Raw genomic sequence first — 25,975 nt, forward strand, 5'->3', positions numbered from 1 at the left:
AAAATGTCCTGATCTGAAATCCAGCAAAACCTAATTACAAAGTGGCCATCTCCAAATTAAAGTTAAACACACATTGCAATGATTGTAAGACATGAAATCAGCCTGCAGAAAATGATCTCTGACACAGCCATAGCAATAGCAGGTCAGGTTTGCCTCAAAAGTTTGGGCTCATCTAAGTATCAGAAATCTCAATATTGTCCCAGAAACATACCAAATCAGAGTCACGTTGGTTTGTTTGTGGTGAAGCCATTATCTCAAGAATCATGGTCAATGATGTGGACATGATCTGAGCTGATGGTCAAAAGCAGGGAAAAAAACACCACTGAAGAATCTGAAATTTCTGACCAATTTCTTGCAAACACATTTATGTCTAGCAATGTTCAAACTTTGACGCAGTCTGAGGGACCTGATCAATAATCAATTAGCTATATTCTCAGAAGAAGTGATGCGAAAAACAGAACTGCCTCAGCTCCACTGATAGACTTTTGATCTTTCATATTTAAAGACTATCTCATCTGAAATTGGACATAATTCCAAAGTAATATCCCCCTTTGATGTCAAGGAGACAGGATAATGCACATCAACTTCCTTTATATCAAAGAATCATTAAAAATCCTTCCCCCAGATTCCCTTTTGTCAACAAAAACTTGTCACGTATTTAGACAATGTTACATATTGGAAATCATTCTTCCACACTTTACATTTCCAACAAAGCATCATCATATTAGCATTGTGGAAGAATTTCAGATTTCAAGACATATTTGTTTAAAGGGTTGCCCATTAATGGCCACCATCCCGAGGTAATCGGATTGCAAGAAAACCTCTTCCAGAAATATCACTAGGCCTTTAGAATTTCTCACGATTTTACGAGCAATTTTATCTCCCTAATTTATTAGCAATATTCCATTACATTTCGGTTGTTTGACAAATCAGTGAGATATTATCAACATCATTCAATTGATAGTCAATTTGTAAGTGCCAAAAACCTCCGCATGAAAGCCTTAACCCTTCACACAACCATAGCTTATTTGTCAAAACAAAAATAAATTCTAAATTAACACCAGTTCAGGGTGAAAGGGGTAATATAGCTTTACGCTTCTTAACAGGTTTCCTCATGTGTGACTTATCCGAGCAAAGCAGCATTCAGCAAAATCTAGGATTTGTTCATCTATTTTATGGATTCGGTAAATCATGGCACTGATCAGACCTTCTCTACTGCATTACTTGCAGTGTTTCAATTAAGGAACATACGATTGAAGATCTCAAATTTCCCTTACACGTAGAGATTTGATTGATCTCTATGAATAATGTGTTCCTTATCGAGATCATCATAAGTTGGCTGGAGCCATTAAGATTGTACAGCTGATACAGCTTCCTCTGAATCAGTCAGCATGCATGCAAATACTGACAACTCGAAAAGCACACACTAAGGTCCCATGTCTCTCTGTTGTTTAATTAATGCATCACTGTTTGTACAAGTATACTGATACATATCAATTGTAATGGTAGATTATTGTCTTAATGACATCATTTATTTAAAACATTTTGGCATGTTCAGTCTAAGAGCAACTCTTCGGCAATACAAGAGTCACGGTTCTTAAATGATAAAAAGTTCAGTGCTCCAAACAAAAGACTTCACAATTCCTTGTAAGACTCTGACATGTTCATTCTAAGAGTAACTCTTTGGCGATACAAGAGTCACGGTTCTTAAATGATGAAAAGTTCAGTGCTCCAAACAAAAGACTTCACAATTCCTTGTAAGACTCTGACATGTTCATTCTAAGAGTAACTCTTTGGCGATACAAGAGTCACGGTTCTTAAATGATGAAAAGTTCAGTGCTCCAAACAAAAGACTTCACAATTCCTTGTAAGACTCTGACATGTTCATTCTAAGAGTAACTCTTTGGCGATACAAGAGTCACGGTTCTTAAATGATGAAAAGTTCAGTGCTCCAAACAAAAGACTTCACAATTCCTTGTAAGACTCTGACATGTTCAGTCAAAGAAGAACTATTTGAAGATACCAATGTCATGGCTCCCAAATGAAGAAACTTTTACTGCTCCAAACTTCAAACTTCCCTCTAAAACTTTGACACATCAATCGTAATCATTAGTGACATTATTTACTTACAACTTTGGACATCTTCAGTCTATAAACAGCCAACTTTCCCGACCTTTAAATTATCGCGATCTTCGCATCAGACTTCACGATACGATAATAAAAACGTGATAATAAAAACACATGATAATAAAGATATATCATTTACTCTATTCAGATAAGTCAACAGCACAAAGACAATGCAGGTGTCACTGCTCAGTCACGTCACCACTGAGCTAATCTGGATTTACATGGCTCAATCACATTTTATTTTCATTACTCTTACACCTAATTGAAAAGGACGAATTTTGAAATCAATTACATTTGTTTTGAGATCACTATGCAAATCTGTTTATTTTATAACAACTCAATGGTCATGCACCTGCATGTCGTGTAAAAACAAACATGAAAATAAGAAGGCACAAAAAGGTTTAGTGACCATCACTCGCGAGAACTTAAAGGCGTGGAAATAGGACAGTTTACAGTATCTGACGATACAGAAGTTGTGCTTCCCAAATGAAGAAAATAGTTCAGTGCTCCAAACAAAAAATACCTTTCAAGACTTTAAGTCATATGATAGGTAAAAGGTGACATTCTACACAGGTGCCCAATTCCAGCATAGGTCTAGACATTGTAATAAGCGCCCTTTGTGACACTGTACCAATGTCTCTGTGTATTTCAGCAATCATTAACTTACTGAACTTATCTACACCATCATAAAGGGCGAGACGGCAGACAAAATGGTCTTAAACTTGACTCCAGTTTTGTATGGATTGCTATTTGGTCCTAGTACAGCAACAGTTTCATTTACAAAGTCTAGGAATCATCTTACAGGAGGGCTGAACTTTGTTGCTTTGAATTTTGATAAACCTACGGTTTGTAATTTAGGCTGACACAATTCACACAAACCCTGATTTGATCTGATTTTCAACTTTGGACCCTCGATTTGATCATTTATTTGATTCTTCATACACGTAAAAAATCCGATTTCATATACTCTCAGAGTCTGCTTTTGTGTGTGACAGCCATTGTCAACTTAGCGATGTCTACTAACAGCAATTCTCACTGGATAACAAATCACATCTCACCTTATTTCAGTGTGAGAAACAGCTGGAGTCACAATTACAGCAACAGTAAACCAAATGCAACATTCGAAACAGGCTCAACATATAAATCTGGGCAAAGAAAACCAGTGATTGATAACCCGAGCAACGAACAATGTTGTTAGAACATGGTGACATATTATCATTCACATGACACACTGCAGCCACAGACATATATAAGAATAATTTTCACTCCATGTTCAAAGGTATCTATCATCTTAACAGTGACAGATCCAGTTTCAAGCTTCCTTTCCTTATCAAGTTTAGCTGATATGCTGGAATGTGAATGAAATGCTGTTTAATGTAGCACTAACTCAAACCATTTTCAAACTTCACTATGGGAAGACGATCCATAACGAGCTGAAGTATCACAGAACATCACAACCATGAAGATTCATCATCCTACCATAGCATTTCCCCAGTGACGTTTGCCAGGTTCATTACAGATGGGCCTGGGCCTGGATGGGCCTGGATTCTTTGATGCCCTAGTTTACCCTCCCCATTCAACAAAAATACAGACATACAGCTGATAGAACAGTGAAGATCTGGGTTACAACTGATCTTCAGTAACCCATGCTTGTCGTAAGACTGACAGTTAACCAGATTGGATGGTTAGGCTACCTGACTTGGTTATCATATCCCAGTTGTCATCATATCCCAATTGCATAGATTGATGCTCATGCTGCTGATCACTGGATTGTCTAGTCCAGACTTAGCTATTTACAGTCTGCCACCATATAGCAGGAATATTGCTGAATGTGGCATGAAACAACATGCCAACAATACTTAATTCCAAAATGCAAAACAAAAAATCCAGCAGGACCATAATTTCATCGAAACCAGAATTCCAAAAGCAAGTGAATGTGAGCATACCCAAACCAGAGCACATACTCTGACACACTGAGCAACATCATATCACTGGCCTTTGTAGTGGTGAAACAGCAGACAATATTCTCCGTATTCATGCGGAATAAAAGCAATTTTCTCCGCTACACAGGACACAGGCATTGTTCTGATCTATGGGAAGTGACCCGACAAGAGTGGTCTGTGCCTCGCATCCCTGACTCATGGTCTCGCTACAACAGGTTACAGCATCCTGCCATTATGCAGATGACTCTACACTACAGCACCGTGGTAATAACAACTCGTAATCACCTAGGATTGGTAGAAGTGTCAAGAATTCTAAAGGATCAGCGTTGCTGGTTGGACTAAAAAGGTTGACTGAAAGGAGAGAATGATGATTCATAACATGGCCAGGAGTTATTAGAATCACTAACAGAAACCAGATGACCTCAAATTTGTGTCAAATTAGAAGTCTGAGAATCTGTGAATGGTTCAGCTTTAGGTGTTCATCAGGGACCTGAAAGGAACCACACTAAATTAAGATGCTCTGCCCATAAAATTCAAAGAAAATCTTAACCTCACTGAGCCTCATGTGTTGCACCTGATTAGCAGTTTCTGGCTGGCAATTCTATCAACATCATTTCACAGCTACACAAATCCTTAGGGCTGTGTTTGGGCAAATAAATTTTATTGCAATATACTGCAATTCAGGTGCCCACATTCTGATATGCATTGCGATATATTGGGAGTTTTTTTAGAATAAGTGACATCAATTATACATGCAGAGCCTATTTTCTACAAACTAAAGCCATAAAAATGAACTTCATGGTTCATTTTCTACTTTATAAAAAGCATTGTATGCAAAGCATACTGTTTTGTCAATAACGGAAAACTTGGGGTTAAAAAATCCCTTTGCCCAACGCCCAGGACAAGTTAATTTTCATTTCAGGCACTTGCCTGACTTTTCAAAATATTTTTGAACCCATGAAAACACAAGGGTGAATGAAAGTTGGTGTATATTTTAATTTAAACCATAAAGATAATCACAAAATAGGTGGGGATTCGTACCCGAGTCTTCAGCATGCAAGATCCAGGTTCGAGTCCCAGCATGGGCACCATGTGTGAAGCTCATTTCTGGTGTCCCCTATCATGAAACATTGCTAAAAGCAGCATTAAACTAAGCTCATTCCTTCTTCAAATACTTAAATCATGAGACTACCCCCACTGCACCCCAATAAGGTTTCAGGTGTGTTGCAAGTTGGAAATCACTTACAGTAAGCAAATGAATCACTTATTCCAGGCTTGCAACAGCTCAAAACGTTTTTCACTCTTCCAAAAATGGCGGAGCTATTACTGTGTGCTCATCTAGCCCTAATAAAGAACATGTTAGAAGAATCTCGATGACGAATGATGAATTTATGATTGTTGATGACCACATTGAAACTGTGGAAGAAACTGCGGATTGTGGGATGTACGCTGTCTTGCCAGTTAGCCAGTCAAACAATATTTGTTCAGTCGTCAATTGCAAGCGGCTGAAAGTTTGCCCTCCATTGTCAGGCAAATATCTGTACATCGATTGCAAGTGAATGGTTGTTTGCAACGCACCCTTATACTCTACCCACATGGGGAATCAAGCCTAGGTCTTGATGAGCCAACTAGTTAAGTAAAGATATACTGGCCATTACGATACATACAAATCAATACAACTGTGCTGAAACTTTTAAAAATCTCCAAAGAATTCAGACATTAACTCCACAGCATAAGAAAAATATGAATACCAATGTTGATAAAAATACAGGAAACTGAAGGAAAAATAGAAATTATGAATTAAAAAAATATCAGAGACAGATCAATATCAAGCAAAACTTGCTTCATATCCAGACTGGAATTTACTTTAAAACCTTATTTTTTTCAAAATGACCAAAATAACTCTTAGGTGAGAAAGTGAGTGAGTTTGGTTTTACATCACTTCCAGCACTATTCCAGCAATATCATGGCAAGGGGCACCAGAAATGGGATTCTCACTTTGTACCCATGTGAGGAGTCAAACTCGGGTCTTACCTCATCTGTTATAAATGTCAAAACAGTATAAGTACACTGAATGAAGGCTAGCAGAGAAGTGTTAGCTGCACAAAAGAATGTCTACTGGAAACTGCACAACAAACTACACCATATGTACCTCTGGCAATTGGGTGCTGAAGATAAACTATTTACTGGCAGACAAAAAAGTGGCGACATAAAAACGCTATGGTTACGTATAAAACAGTTTCACAGCCATCTGTTTCAAAGCTTAAAATCAACCAAATTATTCACCGAGTAAAAACAGTACAGCAAAGTATGCTTCAATATATAAGTGACACATTCTTCAACCACACTCAACATCCACGCAAGGGGAAAAAAATAAGCAACGGAATGGAGTAAATGGTTTCATTATCTTTATGGATCAAGATGGTGTGAGGAGAAAAAACAGCCTTCTCAGTATGTGCAGATGGTAACCACGAAAACAAGTTGCACAAGCTACTGCAGTTACATATAAAAAATTGAGGATTCAACAAAGTAGACTCTAGAGGTTTGACAATTCCGTCATGCAGACATATCTGTTCAAAAATCATTATATTTAGGCCAAAGGTTCTTAAATACAAATGTTGGCTTGAGTTCAATTTTCAGATTTTAATTAATGAGCAGAATGAACAGCTGAAAAAACCCAAACTAAAAAAAAATATCTTATAAAAAGTGTGATTATCAACATGACCTTATGACTAAATAAATAGATACCAATCAAATATTACTTTTTATTACACAATTATTTTATTAATACAATATTAGGCTGTTTTCACAGTAATTACATATACATAAATGTATTTCCCATTCAAACATATAACCAGTAGCACAGACTGGGTTACCTATACCACATTTCCACATTTGGAGTACATTTAACAGCTGCAATCAGCTTGTTGCTGTCTTTTGTTTGCTTTTTCAAAATCAATACTGTAACACTCCTGCAGAATAATACGACACTGCTTCCACACATTGTTATATATCATACTTCTCATATTGACACTGTTTGGCCATCTTGTTTCTATCAATACTACAAGACACTCCAACTCAGCTAATCACACACAAAACAACTTGTCTATTAACAACCATTCTCTTTCTTTAGATCAATCCACACTGTTCCTATAGAGATGTCTAACAACAAACACACTTGATCTTCCAACCTTGACACTCTCCCATTTCCTAAAAATTAACCTTTCACAAACAAATTCAAATAGTTTGCCCTGACTTAAACTAATGACTCAAAATTGATCTGGAAACTTTCAATGCCTCAATCAACTGAAAGCATCAAATTTTGGAAAAAGCGATTAGGACCTGCAAGTGCAGTGGAACCAACTCAAATAGCCTTTGTACCTTCTTTGATTACTGCTGGACAAAGCTGATAAATCAATGGTCAGGGATGACCGAGGGATCAGATGGTATTGATCCTGCACATCCTACCCACTGGTCATTTGCTGTTGTGGGCAGTTGTGAGACTAATTTAGCAGGTGCCCCATGATGGGTGAGCAATGGCAGCAAATAGGCTATGGTTTGGTTATGACATGCTCAGCAAACAGAGACATGGAGAAGGAACGGCGGAGACTATAATCTCTCTGAGCAATTTCAGGAAACCTTAGGGAGTATCAGGAAATTACATGACAGATACACTCAGCCTTTGTCGACATCTTGAGATCTCATTTCGGCCTACTTAGTGGTCCTACAGAGAAATGACGTTAGATGTGGAATTAGCATGCAGCTGTATCTCTGTGATTGAACTGCAAAATGATAGGCATGTAAATGAACACTCGGCTGAAGAGATGCTCTTATCTAAATCTTTGGGTTTGTGATATCTCTAATCGGGATAGTAATATGAGACAAATGTCTTGCCCATTGTTTATTTACACAGTCATGAAATGATGATTATCTGCAAGGATGACTTAAAGTTTTGTTTTTGGACTGTCTAGCAATCGGTGCCATTTCCATTTCAACACTACTTTTAAAGCAGTGATAGCTGTCTATACTGATGTCATGATCCTTGTTGCATGCTATATTGATAGCAGACCATATTTGTGGACATCAGCAAAATTACTGTGAGTGTACTAAAGATATGATTTCTCCACCAACACATATCCACAGTCTGCTCAACCTGTGTCACACACCACTGGGGCTTCTGATAAGCTGAGCAGCTATGAAAAGGTCACAATTAATATTCCATCACACACATCACAAAACAGTATAACAACCCTGTGCAAAACAGGAAAACAAACGTATGAGCATCTCAGGTTATGGGACATGTGTGGAACTTCAGGTTGGAGTCAATCTGTGAAGATCCGAGATATGATAGGTCATCAGCAACCCATGCTTGCCCTATAAGGCGACTACGCTTGTCGTAAGAGGCAACTAAGGGGTTCGTGTGGTCAGGCTTGCTGACTTTGTTGACACATCACTGGTTCCCAATTGCGTAGATCAACACTCATGCTGTTGATCATTTCATTATCTGGCCCAGACTCTATTATTTACAGAAATATAGCTGGAATATTGCTAAGTGCAGCATAAAACAAAACTCACTAACTCATTCCCAAGCACCAGTTCTTAATATAATGTTCAACAATGTTCTATTCAGATGGCTTGTTTCGAGTCATTGGCAGCTGCAGCATTCCTCAAATTTGCAGATTTAAATTGCTACCGTAAATGAGGGAAATGGCGTTTAACGTGGCACTTAAAAATCTTTCGCTCATGCACATGTTTGAGTATGTGTGGCTGCTTGTACTATCTTAACTTAAGCTGGTTTTATAGTGCTACCTCGCTTAGATACCATGTCGCAGTTAAGCATGAATACCCCACTTAGACACATAATACTGACTCCAAGTCGACCAGTCCTTGTTACACCCATTAACGCTGAGAGCAAGACAGGGACTTATAAGTACGATACTTTAACATCTTTGGTACGACACGACCATGGATCAAACTCAAAAACATGACACTTTTCTGCCTTTCAAATGACCTCTCAAAGTGGTAAAAACATTAAGGTTGCAAGTCAAGCAATAAGTCAGTCCATTTAACGTCAACACAAACATTCCATTCTAGTCAGGGTAGATTTGGGTGGGGACATTACTATTTTTGGCCTGTAATATTTGACAACAATCTTTATGGTAAACAGGGATCCTTGATCATCACACTTCTTGTTCTTATCTGAAGGACCTTGTCACTCTCCACAAAGCCACACAATGTCTTAGCTCTGTAACCATTTCCTTCTCTCCACTACACTCAGCAAAACAGAAATGGGTGATACAGCGTTATCCATCACAGCTTATCTTCGGAACGGTATCTCACTATCACTCAGAATGCCTATAACCACAACAAAGTTCAAATCTGATCATGCAAATCATCGCTTTCTGCAAGCCTTTCAACAACTCTCCGTCGTGTACAGTACCACAGAGCACCCAGATGAATTTTTGGCACTATATACATTTATTATTATTATACTTCTTGGTGTTCTGATGGCCACAAGACAGTAGTCATGATCCTACCTTGCCCTTTTTGAATCAAGTCATGAAATAATGAGGCATATCAAAATGTAAAAGGTTCAGGCATAGAAATCCTGACGACTTCTGGTAAACATGCAGCACGAGGTTGGCAAATGTTTGCTCACCTCCCATTCTGTTGACGCTCCAGATCAGGGCAACCTACCTGGTTAATAATATCAATAACACCATGGGGTTTACAGTCGTGACTTCCAATTAAAGATACAGATAGGTTTTCTCAGTAAGAAGAAATTTATGTTATCAATCCACCATGTGCACAGGGATTTATCTAGATCTGCTCACAGACTGATAGTCAATCCCAAGATAGTGCCAAATGTTAGGAAAAATTCCAGGTTTTTTTACTGAACCAATTCCCAATCGATGTTTATATGTATAAACAAAGAACTGATACATGGCTTTGTAGGCATCATAATCATCACTATAATAATATCGTAATACTTAGTACAACTTCACTGCAGTGATTGCAAGCTGAAACTAAAAAGCCAAAGTATATTAAATTTAGAAAAAATGAGCTAGAATAACTCTTTTTTGTAAAATAATAACTGTTTCTTTGCAATCTGTCTCTTAGGTAAATCCCCATAGAAAAGGAATTACACAAAACCCTAAATTCTGAAAATGTCCACTTGCTGAAATGGATTTTTAATTTATGATCTATTCTTTGATTAATATCAAACCAAATAAAAATAATTTTATTATTAACATTCATTACTAATTATATATGCATGTAAATATTGTTCATCCAAAGAGAATACTGTTCCATGTTAAGTTTAGGAGCCACATAGCGATGCAAGTTCAGCAGTAGAGCGATAGCCAGCGTTTTCAATTTGGCTAAGAGAGTGAAGATTCATCAGGATTGTGAGTGTAATTTCCACATCAATAAAAACCAGACACGGTAATAAATCAACAGCCGGTTAATCAGGTCTCCTGTTCTGATGGCAGGGCTGAGACAAAGGTATCTCCAACAAAGAGGAAAACGCCATCACAGCATTGTGTCTAGCAAGACACAGCATGTTCTACAAGTGTGAAAGAGATGATATGACAATTGTTTGCCAAGAGTTAATCAAATCAGTCTTAAGAGAATTTTCAAAATGTTGATTTAATTTCCCATGTGTCACAGCACAAATCATATTTTTTTAATGTCTGTGTTTGTTTGACACATCTGGTATTTTGTTGTATGTTTCAAGGTACAAAATGTAACATTTCATCAACAAACAGCACCAGAACTCATTTCAAAGATGTAATAATAATTTGTTAAAATATTCACAAGCACAATCTGATATAAGCACCAATCAGGAAAATAACTGTATAACATCTAAATGCTCCCCAAACAAGATTAGAAAAACTAGAAAAACTAAACAAAGAGATCAATAGGAGACATTTGACTCATGAAACATGAAAACAGTTTTCATTTTGTTTTCCATCCTCTTACAGAAAACAAAGTGATCATAATGCTGCATCTGACCTTGACCTTATCTGTACACATCTACATCTGTACAAGCCTTAGGCAGAACACATTAACATAAGTGAAACTATTCACCAGAACAGAGGAATGTCTTTCTATTCCTACACACCTTTTAACACTAGCTAAACTTTATCTGTTATCTCCAAAAACTATGTCACATCTATGTATGTTTCTATCATAATGCCACTTACTTCCTTGCTCCTATCACCTACTACTACATCATAATCTCCTCTACCCTAAACTTAACGCTAACTCTCGCCTACACCTGACTCAACCAATGTTCCTGAACAACACCACTTCTCTGGATCCATCATTTCACACAGACCTCCACACACATTCCTGACTCTCAAACACATCCCTGACTCTCCAACACATTCCTGACTCTCCAACACATCCCTGACTCTCCAACACATTCCTGACTCTCAAACACATTCCTGACTCTCAAACACATCCATGACCAACAACCAACATGCCTTACTCACACATTCCTGTCTCTCAAACACATCCCTGACTCTCAAACACATTCCTGACTCTCAAACACATCCATGACCAACAACCAACATGCCTTACTCACACATTCCTGTCTCTCAAACACATCCCTGACTCTCAAACACATCCCTGACTCTCCAACACATTCCTGACTCTCCAACACATCCCTGACTCTCCAACACATTCCTGACTCTCCAACACATCCCTGACTCTCAAACACATTCCTGACTCTCAAACACATCCATGACCAACAACCAACATGCCTTACTCACACATTCCTGTCTCTCAAACACATCCCTGACCAACAACCAGCATGCCTTACTCACACATTCCTGTCTCTCAAACACATCCCTGGCCAACAACCAACATGCCTTACTCACACATTCCTGACTCTCAAACACATCCCTGGCAAAAACCAGCATGCCTTACTCACACATTCCTGACTCTCAAACACATCCATGACCAACAACCAACATGCCTTACTCACACATTCCTGACTCTCAAACACATCCCTGACCAACAACCAACATGCCTTACTCACACATTCCTGACTCTCAAACACATCCCTGACCAACAACCAGCATGCCTTACTCACACATTCCTGACTCTCAAACACATCCATGACCAACAACCAGCATGCCTTACTCACACATTCCTGACTCTCAAACACATCCATGACCAACAACCAACATGCCTTGCCCACACATTCCTGACTCTCCAACACATCCCTGACCAACAACCAACATGCCTTGCTCACTCATTCCTGACTCTCCAACACATCCCTGACCAACAATCAGCATGCCTTGCCCACACATTCCTGACTCTCCAACACATCCCTGACCAACAACCAGCATGCCTTACTCACACATTCCTGACTCTCAAACACATCCCTGACCAACAACCAACATGCCTTACTCACACATTCCTGACTCTCAAACACATCCCTGACCAACAACCAGCATGCATACTGACTAACACAATCCTGATTCTCAAACTCATCACTGTCCCACCCACATCACAACCACAAACACATCCCTGCCCCCAACTATATCCTTGACCACTCCCAAAAGACATGCCCTGAAACCTAGGCCAAACCCACATCCCTGATCCTGCTTATCATTGATCCATGCACCATTCCAGCCCCACTCACATCCCAGAGTGAGTTGGTGAGTATGGTTTAGTTCGCTTTTAGCAATATTGCACCAATATCATGGCAAGGAACACCAGAACTGGGCTTCACACCTTGTACCCATGTGGTTATCAAACCAGGTATTCAAGTGACCAGCAGATTCTTAAACTACCGAGTTACCCCAACACCCCAGTCCAAGCAGAAACACATCCATGATATCAACCACATCTCTGCCCCCACCCAACCCGCATATATCGACTAAACATCCCATCCCTACACTTGTTACATACAGCATTTCCACTCTGCTTTCACCTACAGGTGTTAATTAACAAACACCTTTCTCGCCTCCACAGAAATTACCCATCTCTAATTACCTGCAGAACTAAGACTACAGGTAATGAGAGAAGCTGCAGCCCAAGTCCATACCAGCACACTCCAGGCTCAACACAGGTGTCAAGCTGGCTAAACAAATGACAACTGTCACTGTCTGCTTATAACTGTGTCGTGTTACAGCAGTCAGTGGGTATTCATGGACACCTGATAGAGGGATTGTCAACTCCGAGAGTACTCAGTCAGCTTATAATTATACATGTTGCTGAAATAGTTTGTAGCAAGGTTGTGACTGTAAGACGATAACACCAGCATGTGGATGATATGCTTTAGGAAAATATTTGTTGAAAACCTGAGAATGTCCATAATAAGATAACAATCTGCTCAGTTTGTCTTCCCAGGGGCTATTTGAGTGAACATGATATATACTATACACCACTTCCATACCTTTTGGCCAGGTGTTCATGAAGGAAGACTGATGGGAGTACCACTACCTACAATCATGAGCAGAGTACAGCCAGCATCATCCATGCCAGCCTTGTACTGAAACAATACCCTGTGATCCGAGATACTTATATAATACTTTAAAAAATAAATATACCATCAGCAAGCAGATTCTAAAACCATGAGAAATGACAACCATTTAATTACCTTTTGTTAATGAACTTTTTGCTATTGGTTGATGTGAATATTTCAAGTGACCAGTCATGACCTGTCAATGGGCAAAACAGTTTTTACAAGATTGCAAATAGTTTTGTTTATTTGATAGAACTCCCTTGCACTGGTTCAATATCAGAATGATACTTGTCTTAAGTTACCAATCACATGACAAACATCCAATGAAACTTATTTATGATTTCATTCCTGTGTGGCACTAATAAAAGGATTATGCTTGCTTCAAGTTACACATAATTCTAGAAATATCCATAGAATCTTTGAAGTCTTTACTGCACTCTCAAGGGTGGTGAGATAGCCTAGTGACAAAAGCATTCACTTGTGTGAAGCCCATTTCTTGTGTTCCTCACCATGATGCAGGGAATATTGCTAAGCATAAAACCCAACTCACACACTACTGAACTCTCTGACATCCCTTCATGTGAATTATCAATCACCACAATAGCAAGTAACAGCAATAAACCAAGATATTAATCTTCCAATCCTGTCTCGCAATAAACATGACAAATCAGTCCAGATATAACTCATTTTTTTCAATCACTCTGCAAAAACACAAAACTTTGATAACAGCTTCTTTATTGTTTGTAATGGCATTTCTGGGCCACTTCTTGCCCCTTCAGCAGGTGAATACTTGAACATTAACCCCTACCCTCACCTGCACTCAAGCCTTCAGTTCAACAGCCAACAAGGAGTCACCCATGTATGATGGAGCTACTTATACATACACTCCATAAAGCCATTACAACCCACACCTTTCCCATACAACTACCTACAAGTCACGCCCTGTTCCCATACTGACTTAGTCAAGCAAGCTGACTGAATACATCCTGCATTATGCGCAATGGACTTATCTGTCCTCAAGGTGAAAAATTACTTATACCTATCAAAACCAACCACCGGCCAAGACCTAATTGTGTCCCTTGAGTAGTCTGACTATAATGCTACTGTCACTTCAGGTCCTTTGTGTAGAATGTCATTGAGTTTAGTGTATATAACTTAACCAACCTGGTATCCTATACCATCATGAAATTAGTAATTAACCGCGTTCATTCTTAGCAGGTGTGTTTGCCAGGGACAAGGTATTGTGTGTCACCTTAATTAGCTTTTTGGCATTTCTTTCTACTATTTCCAGCACATTCCAAGATCTAGATTGGGCGCTTGGTTGTACAGCATTTAAAGCAATTCTGGCTCAGAACAAAATATGGGAACGATTTTTAAAGCCTGATTTAATTAACTTTTATATTCTTTGTAACATTTCTCTCACATTCCAAAACCTAGATTCTCCCTTTTATGATTAAAAAATTATGAATAAATAATTGGAATGTCATAATTGACATTCTTTTTTCAAATGTGTCCTGTTTTGTTTCAAGATAAAGCAGCTTATAGGTTGGTAGATGAGATACATGAACTGATGTTTTCACAGAAAAACTAATAATGGTAAAGAAGCAGTGTTACTGAATCAGGTGCAGTAAGGTGGCCTTGTGGTTCCAGTGTTTGCTGTACTGAAGGCATGGGTTGATTCCTAGCGTGCAAAATGAGTGAGCCTCTTTTAGGCAGTTACTACAATATCCTACATTACTTCATTAGAACAAGCTTACTCCCTGTTTGATTCTAGTGAGTGAGCCTATGTTTGAATAAGGAACTGAGCCAAGGAATAAGACAACATGTTATGGATGTCAACTTCTTCTTTACTGCATACAACAATGTATCGGGGCTATTCCTTGCCCGTTTGTCTGGTGGATTAACTGACATTCACCTGACGGAGGGGCAAAGAATAGTCCAGAAGCATTGTGTAAACAATAATGAAGAAGTTGACATCCATAACATTTTGTCTTATTCGTGAATACCACGAATTGAGCCTCAGTTTCAATAAGGGACTGCGCCTATGCTTGAATAAGGAATTGAGCTTATGCTTGAGCAAGGGAGTCAGTCCAAAATTGTTAAAGCAAGTGAGTCAGCCCAAAATTGTTAGAGCTAGGGAGTCAGCCCAAAACTGTTAAAGCAAGGGAGTCAGCTCAAAATTTTTAGAGCAAGGGAGTCAGCCCAATATCGTTAAAGCCTATGAAATTAAAATCTGCCTATGTTAGAGCAAGTGAATCAGCCTACGTTAGACTTAGAGAAAGGGAGTCAACCTATGTTAGAGCAAGTGAATCAGCCTATGTTAGAGCAAGGGAATCAGCCTATGTTAGACTTAGAGCAAGGGAGTCAACCTATGTTAGAGCAAGGGAATCAGCTTATGTTAGAGCAAAGGAGTCAGCCTACTGTTACAGCAAAGGAATCAGCCTATGTTGGAGCAAGGGAATCAGCCTACACTACAGCAAGGGAGTCAGCTTACGTTAGAGCAAGGGAGTCAGCCTATGTTAGACTTAGAGCAAAGGAATCTGCCTATGTTAGAGCAAGGGAATCAGCATTAAAGTCAGCATATATTTACGTAAGGGATTAAGCTCATGTTTGTGTTTGAATAAGGACAGGAGATTGCATTCGAGTAAGAGAGTGAGCATAGGTTTGATTAAAGGAGGCAGTATATATTAGAGTAAGGGAGTCAGTCACAATGGCTTGTATAATGCAATAATGCATTGGTGTAGGTAGGGACACAAGAAACGGGCTTCATGCATTCTGTCCATGTTGAGGAAGACTTGTTGGTCTCTACTGAAAAAGGTAACACGCTACTCACACAGCTGAGCAACTGAACTACACTCATGGGGTTTTTAGAAACACGCCCAATATGCAGGGAATTTCATTAATTCAAAATAGCCATAGCAACTAGGTCATAACAGTACATCAAATCAGAGAGTTTAATTGATCCTTCCTCCAGTGCACCATCCTCTAACCTGCCCTACACAGCAACCAGTCCGAGGTTGAAATGAATACATATATACTTCAACAAACAAGGAATCAATACAGAGCAGTTAGTGCAGCCAACACACAAGACAAATGCAACATATGGCAAACATTGACATGCTGTTGTTTCAGTTGATATAGCAACAATGATGAACTTGTTTGAAACATGCAAACACAGGCATTGTTATCATATAATTCTTATGCTGTACTTCCCTTTTAGTTGCATGTGTTTATATATATGATTTATCTCAAACACTCAGGGCAGTGGCTGCACAGTAGTTAAGGCAATAGATGGCCAGGACAAAATACCCTGGATCAATTCTCTTAAGAATGATTTTAGGATGGTTGGTTGGTTGGTTGGTTGGTTGGATAATGCCCTGCAATATTCCAGCTCTATGGTAGCAGTTTGTAAATAATAGAGTCTGGACCAAACTGGTGATCAAAAGCATGAGCATCATTCTATGCAGTTGAGGTACAATTACACGTATAAACCAGGTCAACAAGCCTGAACTGGATATCTGATCCCAATAGTCCCTTAAGCGCGAATTACTGTGGACCAATTCTAAATTCTAACCAAGATCTCCATGAGTGAAAAATTTCAGGAGCCTATTTATCAGTCTGTGTCTATGACATTCCTAAAAGTAATTTTAAACCCCTTTCTGTCCTCCCTTCCTTTCAATCACAGGTTTAGCTACAAAAATTAACCTACAGTAGAAAACATGAAAAAAATTATAACAAAATTCAAAGAGTCCACAAGCTTAATTTTACACATTTCAGTGCACATGGTTTTACGTCACTATTACCAATATTCCAGCTGGGGACTTGAGAGATGGTCTTCACACATTGTACCCATGGTGTGTCCAACACGACAAGTGAACACTGACCTCTAGCCTACCCCTCGGACTACCCCTACTTGTTTCAACCAAACTATACAACAAGGGCATGGGACATGAAACAATCCATAATATCTGTCATTTTATAATAAGCATGTCCTTTATAAACACCAGTTCATAGTTTACTTCATTTCTGTCAATCCATATCAACAAAGTGGCATCACTTGTCACTCATACCCAGTTTCCTTCACACCAACATCACTTTCTACTAAAGTCTTATGTTCATTTTGCACCTGCATTCACAATCTCTGTCAGAGCAAAATGGCTTCCTTGAAATCAACCAACCCGTGTTCATAAAAATTTAAGGTATACACAGAGAAATGAGTTTGCAGCTATCATAATTTAAAACTGGGTAAGAGATGTTGACATATTCTACTTGTTTTAACTGTTTTACCATCATTTGAAGTATTCCAAATTTATTAAAACTCACTGAGTTGTAATTATAAGTGAGCTAGATTTCAAGCAGACTAGAACAGTGCCGCAGTTACATCCCAGATAGCATTCAGAGTTGGGCCAACACTGGCAGACACTGGTCCAATGTTGGGCCAGCGTCTGAATGCTATCTGGGATAATGCTGAGCGTGTCTGATGTGAGCGAGTTTGTTATACACCACTTTTCACAATATCCCAGCAATATCATAGTTGGGACACCAGAAATGGGCTTCAGACATTATGACTATGTGGGGAATCGACCCCAGGTCTTTGGCGTTACAAGCAAAAGATTCAGCCCATAGGCTACCCAACTGCCCCGTCTGATGTGAGAGGTAAATCTGAAGTGATACAGTTCTTACACATTCACCATTTGAAATGAGATTGAGCAAACATCCACACCCCAAGATCGCCATTGCATCGACTAACACTGACAAAACACAAGCCGTGGACTTCTCGTTAAAAAACAATCTTATACAAAATTGATATCAGCAGATCCCTCCAGCTGGCTCGATTCCAAACACCTTTACCATCGTTCTCTCAATAAGACAAGCAGCTACACTGCTCGGCTGGTTCACAGACAAAGTTCCTATGATTATTCCCACTATACCAGTGGAAGCGTGATCTCCCATGCAGTAGTGATGAGGTTGTCGACAGGTGCTTGGAGCTCTCTCAGCAATGACAGTACAGTCGCCAGGCACCAACAGATGGCAGCAACAGGAGTTGTTCTACATCACAATGGGTCACACAATAGTGACTACTAATTGAAGTCATTATCCAGCTTCATTCTGGTTACATCTAATTGTGATATTGGAATTATTTATGACTGGTCAAGGTGTTCGGTTTGGATTCTGTTGCTCAGAATGTTCTGAATTAAGCCAGTTCAGATACTAGGTCTCCTAATAAACATTTCAGAACATCTATTTTACTGCTTCCTTGAAATTTTAAGTAGTTTAAATACATTCTGCATTGTATTTATGACTTTACAAAAACATTTTTTTTTTAATCTGACATAGGAAGGATTTATCTAAGAATTTTTTCTGGGATTACTTACTGAGGACCTTGAAAGAGAAACTTAGAAATGCCTTTAAATACTTTTTCACTAAAATTTTCATTTTCCTTAATTCAGGGGTATTTTTATATTGTATGCAACTGCCAAAAAGTGAAAGCAAAATGAAAGCCTCTTCATTCTCATTGATTCTGTTTTCAGTGAAAGCTTGTCACCTCTGAACGCAATGATGTTAGTGATTACTATCACAACATGACTCGTCAAATTTTAAATTCAATTTCTACTGACACTTCAGAATATCAGCCTGTGAGCTGGTACAGATACCCCTGCATCAGGATGCAGCTTGTACAAGGCATGCAATGTGAAAGACAATGTAAAAGCAAACATTGATCACACAGACTACAATTTTGTTGCTTGAACCAACTTAAAGAAAGCTGACAAAGTCAACTCATTTTATGCTGATGTTCATCTGAAACATGTGAAATGAACAGTTTCCAGGCTCCGATTTCATGAAACAAGCTTAAGTTTTAACTTAACACTTTGAAACGGCTTTGTTTCGTATTTGGTTCCACTTCTAAAACCAATACCAATCTGTGTAACCTATCCACTTAACGCAAATAGTCCAGTAAGTTTGAATTTAACGTCCATTCCAGTTTATTCCAGGAAATCTATTTTCAAGCTTTTGCTCAAATCTGAGTAAAACTTTAACTTAAGTCAAAACTCAGACTCAAGTTTGTTTTGAGAAATCAGGGCAAGATGAACTATTTATATTGTTACTACAAACAATGCATTTGTAGATACATTATTTGTCCTGGTTGGAAAATGGTTTGAAATGAACACAAGTTTCATAAGTTTAAAATTTGCATAAACATATTCTACAGCCTTAATGACAAATATGCTTTAATTATTGCGTTGTTCGGCTAGGAAATTGTGAGATATAGAGAAGCAGAGAGTCAGCAGACCACTATTTTCTCCAGTATCCCTTACAACATAAGTAAACATAATATGTCAGCTTACTGCTTGCTCCCTACTGACAGGGGTCAATATGATATCTCAGATCAATCTGAAGATCGTTCATCACTGAACATGCATGCAATCAACCAAATGTTTAGTTTTCAAACACCACCCACACACTGTTCACCTTAGAAACGAAATCATAATATTCTTGCAACAATCACTTCCTCACATTCATTTAACTGTTTAAACCCTCCCGTATTTTATGTTCAATACATGTATGGCTTCAGATTGTGCCTCCAACTCATTCAGGTGCTACTGTTTTCATAGTCCTCTTCGTGTGTAGCTGATTCCTTAATTATTCAATCCAATATGAAACTCAATGCATAATTATTGATTTTAGGATTCTGAGAACCTGATCTCAGGACATTATTTCACTCCAGAATTTAAGAGTGAATCAGCTTCTAGAATTTCACGATGCAACATGAATGATGAAAATTTGATATTTATTCGCCAGGTTTTTAGCCTTTTAACAAGAAGTGTATGCATTCACCAGATAAAGCCTTAATGCAAATATGATTTCTTTCTCTGCAATTTTTAATTAAACTTGTTTCATGTTATTGTATGCTTCCCTTCTCTTTCAGAAAAACAATTTGAAAGATAACTAATATCATTCAGAAATTTATTAAATAAAAACACAGGATCACAACCATATTCTGAATGGATGAGTACATTTTAATCCACTTTGAAATGTGGAGTTATCCAAGGAAAATTTATTTGAGTTCCATTCAGGCCTACACTTTTTCTATGGAATTTTCAAAATGTATATTTTTATACAAACAATTAAATTTACACTTCCAACTGATATGATCCTTCTGACCTTCAGATTCCTACAAGTACATTTTTCCTTAAACAACTAAATTAGCCACTGTGAATGAACCTAGTACACTAAAATTTACATACTTAAAAGATATGCACAAGCAAATGAGATTGCAAGCAAAAGAAATTGTTTTCATGATCTTCAAAGCTGAAGTTTATCCTCTTTAAAGATAAAAGGCAGTGAACTGAAAACTTAAATGACACCACTATTCATGTACTTAGAAGCCTGGTGATAGAATTGCCATGCATATGCAAAATGGGTATCTGGCTTTGAACAAGTAGTACACAAATATCTTATCTTGTTGCAAATTGATGCAACTTAGTTATGTAACCACTTAAGCACAAGTATGCTACAATACTGCAAATTAAATAACATTCTTCAGCTGGTTAAGCCAATTGTATCTCTATTTATAACATTGTTGTGAAAACAATTTACACACACTGTAACCACATTATATGAAATAGTAAATAGGAGTTTTATTTAAAGCTGATACAGAATATACATTTACATCACACTTGAGCATGAAAGATACTCAATTGAAAATGTCTGTATCTTCCTTAAATTTAACTAAAGGGTATGTGATTGAATGTATTTTCCCATCATTAAAAGAGAAATGTGTATTCACACTCTGGTGGAAAACTTTACAGGAAATATAGTAGGATCAAATAATGTCATTGAGCTACTCTCTTAAAAAAGTGTCTCTTGTATTCTTAACATTCTACACAAGCAACAAACACGTCACAAATATCAACCATTCATTCATCAGCACTCGATTTGTTTCATTATCGCTATAGTTCTGTAAACACAAACTGATAAGTTCAGCTGTATATCATTTATGAACCGGCACGTATACTAAAGGGCCTGCCAAATGTACCATCCCATGCAAACCTGCAATAATATATACACGGTATTTCTCAAAAGTAGTTCCGGGATCTAACGAACCAACACCATACTTCGTTTTATAACCACTCGAGCGAACAATACACATTCATTTACACCTGTGAATGCACGTTGCAAACTTATGCATTGTAATACACACACGATGCGCTTGTTCCTTCAGGCTGTTGATTCAAGCTACAGGAGCCGTTTCAAATGGGTAATGACTGCGCCATATATAATAACGCCATCAATGCTGTTCTTACCTTGGAAGAAAGCTACAATCTTCTCTGGATGTCTAGCCTCAGATAACGCCACAGAGCACAGCAATGTAACAATGCAGATCCATGGTAAGGATGATAAACGTTCGTAATACTGGTGAGATTGAGTCGCCATTTTCTCGTGGGTCGCTCCTATCAGACGAAGTAACGGGACTGCAAAGTGTATCACAAGCTATACGTCCATCCTAAAATTATCCAGACAAGATCGCATGTATATGCTACTGTCGCGAGCCACGTAACTCCAACACCGATACGCGTTTCCTCATCTCTCGTGTTTTGACAGTTTCACAAACGAGGTTTTGGTCACGGATAATCAACTCTCTGCTAACCTTAACGGAGAGCGATTCTATTTTGTGTCGAGGGGAGTAAGGTTGCCTGTCGATAACTTGATTGTTAGCAATTACGTCTCTCAAACTAAATATACTGTTAGTCTTTATCAGGGGCGTTTATATCTGGTAACATATAGCCCAAACGGACATTATTTGAAGGACTGAATCATCTTTTTGAAGGGGAAGTCAGAGAGCGCCTACGAAGACCCCCTATGGAAAATAACAGTTTGAGGAGGCAGTATTAAAGGGAGACAACTACGCCGTACAGGTGGTTCTAACAGGTTCATTCCCATACATCAAAGCACAAAGCCGCTTGGACGAGCAAGAAGACAATCGTGAAAAATCGATTCCTAACAGTCACCTTGCGGTGCCTAAAAATGAACTATTTTCTGAAACTGAAAACCGAAAATGTGATTACACAAACTGTTTGAAAATGAGTTGTAGGCATGGAGTTTGGACATAATTAAACAGGAATTATTAAGTTACCAAAGTTTCCACAGAGTAAATATTTACATCAGAATTATCTTGTGTGAGATATACTTACAAGACATTGCAGAAATTCTGCAACGTTTCAAATACTGTTTTACTACACGCAGAACAATGCATTCTAACTATATTCTAAAACAAAATGCTTTGAAAAATGTCATTTGACACAATAGAGACGTTTCGTTAGGGATACTTCTTTACAAGATCATACACCTCACAAAGCGTTAGAAAAAGACTTTCGTAACATGAGGAGATTCCCCCACGTTTATATTTTCACTTTCAAAAGAATGGCTGTTTAACGGCTAGCTAAAAACGACTATGTTTGCAGTGGCAACCGTGTATTTATACAATATCGAGACAACAAGTCTGAGGCCATGAACTTCAACATGATTTTATCGAGGTTCTGTTTCGGGAACGATCGTTACAGGGATATTACCGGGTGTAATTACATTCTCTGTCGGATGGCGGGGTAGCCTAGTGGTTAAACCGTTCCGTCGTTACGCCGAAGACCCAGGTTCGATTCCTCATCTGGATACCATGTTTGAAGGCTATTTCTTGTGTACCCGCCGCGTTATTTATAGAATATTGATAAAGGCGGCGTAAAACTCACTCACACACTCATTCCATTTTCTACCATTTAATCGAGGCCCGTCGACTGAACTAACCCTGTATCACGGTGTATATTCGAACCCCACTGTTCATTGAAAATACGACATCACATCATGGTAATACGGTAACTGTTTATATAGCTTTACCTTTCGTGAATGGCTAGTGTGCATGGACTTGGTGGACAGGTTTGGTGACGTGGTTGATTCTTTATATTCGTGTCTTTAATAAAGATAGATGCTTGTGATGTCAGTCATCGGATTTGTCAGTCCGAAAATGCATAGGCCGCCTCTGTTTAAGTGGTGTATTGCTGAGTCTGGCGTTAAAGAACAACCAGCTCTAGTTATCAAAACTGACGCACAAAAGAAAGTACACACATATACTTGTGTGTTTGGGTATTACTTTGCGAAAAGCAAATATATTTTGAAAGGGTTTTGATTGTGATTTACGTGTTGCCAAAGCTTTACAGATATCGGTTTCACACCGAGTGTTGTTCTTGGGACATCATGAATATCATGATTTTGTCCAATTGCACGTGCATGTTATACACTGTGAATATGAAACACAGCGATCGAGATTGTTAGTGGTTTAGTTAACGGTACACGCCAAAATGCCCAGATTATCAGCGGCGGAGCAGGAACGAACCTTTGGGGTGAGTACGCATGTTTAGCTCTTGCGACGTTTTTAACAATGTGACGGGGGTGGACGCCAGAAATGGGCTGCGCACACTGTGTTCATGGGGATTCGAAACCGGGTCTTCGGCGTGACGAGCGACGCTTTAACTACTAGGTTACCCAGCCGTTCCACGAGCTACTGGAATGTTGCAGATGAGGACGTTCGAACAGTCACATTGTCAGAAATTTCGACTCTCTAGGGCAGACCATCATCACACTAATTAGACGCGCTAGTCAGCCCGGTCGAGTTCTCAAACTGCATGACCGCTGGTGACCAAGTCTCAAGGTTACCATCTGCTCATTTTCCATCTGCACAACCGGATGCTTAGTGAAGTCGTCAACATCAAAAGCGTTGTGTGATCGATTTAACAGGAACACAGTGATGGAACGACTGACGGCATCTTGGTATATTAGTCATGTGATTAATCCGTCAACATCGGCTGAATCGCCTACCTTGGGCGAGGTGCGTGAGACGTTACCAACGTCATATTTTGGGGCGTCATCTGAGTTGTATTGGTAAGACATACAAAGTGTTTGTGACCTATGCGTCACAACCAAAACACTATTCCAAAATACACAACCGTCAAGAAACGTCTCTCCTGTTTTTAAATTGGTAATCAAATCAAAACACATCTAAATAACTTAATAATTGTCGGAAAGATTGCAAAATTGATATGTTTGATCATCACTACTAAAAGACGAATTTCAGACAATTACACAAGTAAAAATAATAACAGGTGGCGCGACAGTGCGATCCGAAAGTCAGTAACGTGTATGGCCTCCTTGAGCGTTGACAACAACGTTGCATCGTCTGCATATGGGATGGATGAGACGGTTGATGAAAGCCATAAGAACTTGAGTCCAAACTCGGTGATAGGCCTGAGAGAGTTCAGCTGCAGTTGTCGGGCCTTGGTCGCACATCATTGAGCCTCCTAAGAATCACATCCCACAAGTGTTCTATCGGGTTTAAGTCTAGACTTAGCGCGGGCCATTGAAGAGTTTGTATGCCGTGTTGACGGTGAAAGTCTTCAGTTGCTCTGGCAGTATGGGCACGCGCGTTGTCCAGCTGGAAGACGTGGCTTCCATGACGACCTAAATGTGTTACGACGAAGGGCCTCAGCACTTGATCAATGTAGCGGCCAGATGTTACACCATCTTCTCTACTAATACCAATATTCTGGAACACAGTAGGGCCTTGTTTGTGGTTCACAGTATTATCACCCATACCTTTATGCCTCTCGACCTCCCGACTAGTCTCTTTCTAGGACACAGTCACTCTGCACAAATGCTCCCCGCGTCGTCGCCACGCTCTCACTCTGCCATCAATCGGGTTTAGTCGGAGAAGAGTACAGTTTGCCACTTCCGGTGAAGCCAGTTCCGATGATATGTGGCTCACGGAGACGAGCATGACGATTTCGAACACTGAGTATCGGAACACGTCGAGGCCTACGACAACTGCCGTTTCTCTGACTCAAACGTCTCCTCACTGTGTAGGCGCTGATTGGTCTCTGGTGATTGAAAGTGCTTGCCCGTGCAGTTTCCGTAGCCCTAGCGAAACGAATTGAAGGTGGTGACGGACAATCTGATGTTACCTGAAAGTTGTCACAGACAGTCTTCCACTGCGATGACTGTTGGGTGTGCTTCCAGTGGCTTGGACTTGTTGCTACAAGCGGTGTATTGTTCGAACGTCAACAAATAATTTTGCAACATGTCAGGCCAGCATTCTGTTTTCATACAGCTTCTCCCCTCTGTTCCCTTGATAATCGTGGCATCACGCTATTGTCGAACAGTGAATGATTCGGTGAATGTTCAGAGGCTCTTCGTGTAGGGATGACACCTCGGGAAGCACGTGTATTGTCATTTTCATGAAATACACGACAAAAACTTCTTACCATCAAATACAGAATTTGGAAAAACATTTCTTGAACATTGGCTACGAACCAGGTCTAGCTAACACTGAACAAGTCAAAATATAATGAAAATGAAGATGGCCTGGCAAAATCATTGGTAG

The 25,975-nt window shown here is 39.1% G+C and overlaps 1 protein-coding gene across 1 annotated transcript in view; it reads right to left on the bottom strand.

Annotated features, from left to right (window-relative positions):
• LOC137292154 (pikachurin-like) overlaps positions 1–22,211 on the bottom strand; it is a 139,714-nt gene extending 117,503 nt beyond the window's left edge. Inside the window, exon 1 of the mRNA XM_067823700.1 lies at positions 21,855–22,211. Within this exon, the coding sequence (XP_067679801.1) occupies positions 21,855–21,984 (130 nt within the window). The 5' untranslated portion in view covers positions 21,985–22,211. The remainder of the gene's footprint in view (positions 1–21,854) is intronic.
• Between the last annotated feature and the right edge of the window lie 3,764 nt (positions 22,212–25,975).

This window comes from Haliotis asinina, chromosome 7 (genome assembly GCF_037392515.1).
Source record: "Haliotis asinina isolate JCU_RB_2024 chromosome 7, JCU_Hal_asi_v2, whole genome shotgun sequence".
Lineage (NCBI taxonomy): Eukaryota > Metazoa > Mollusca > Gastropoda > Lepetellida > Haliotidae > Haliotis > Haliotis asinina.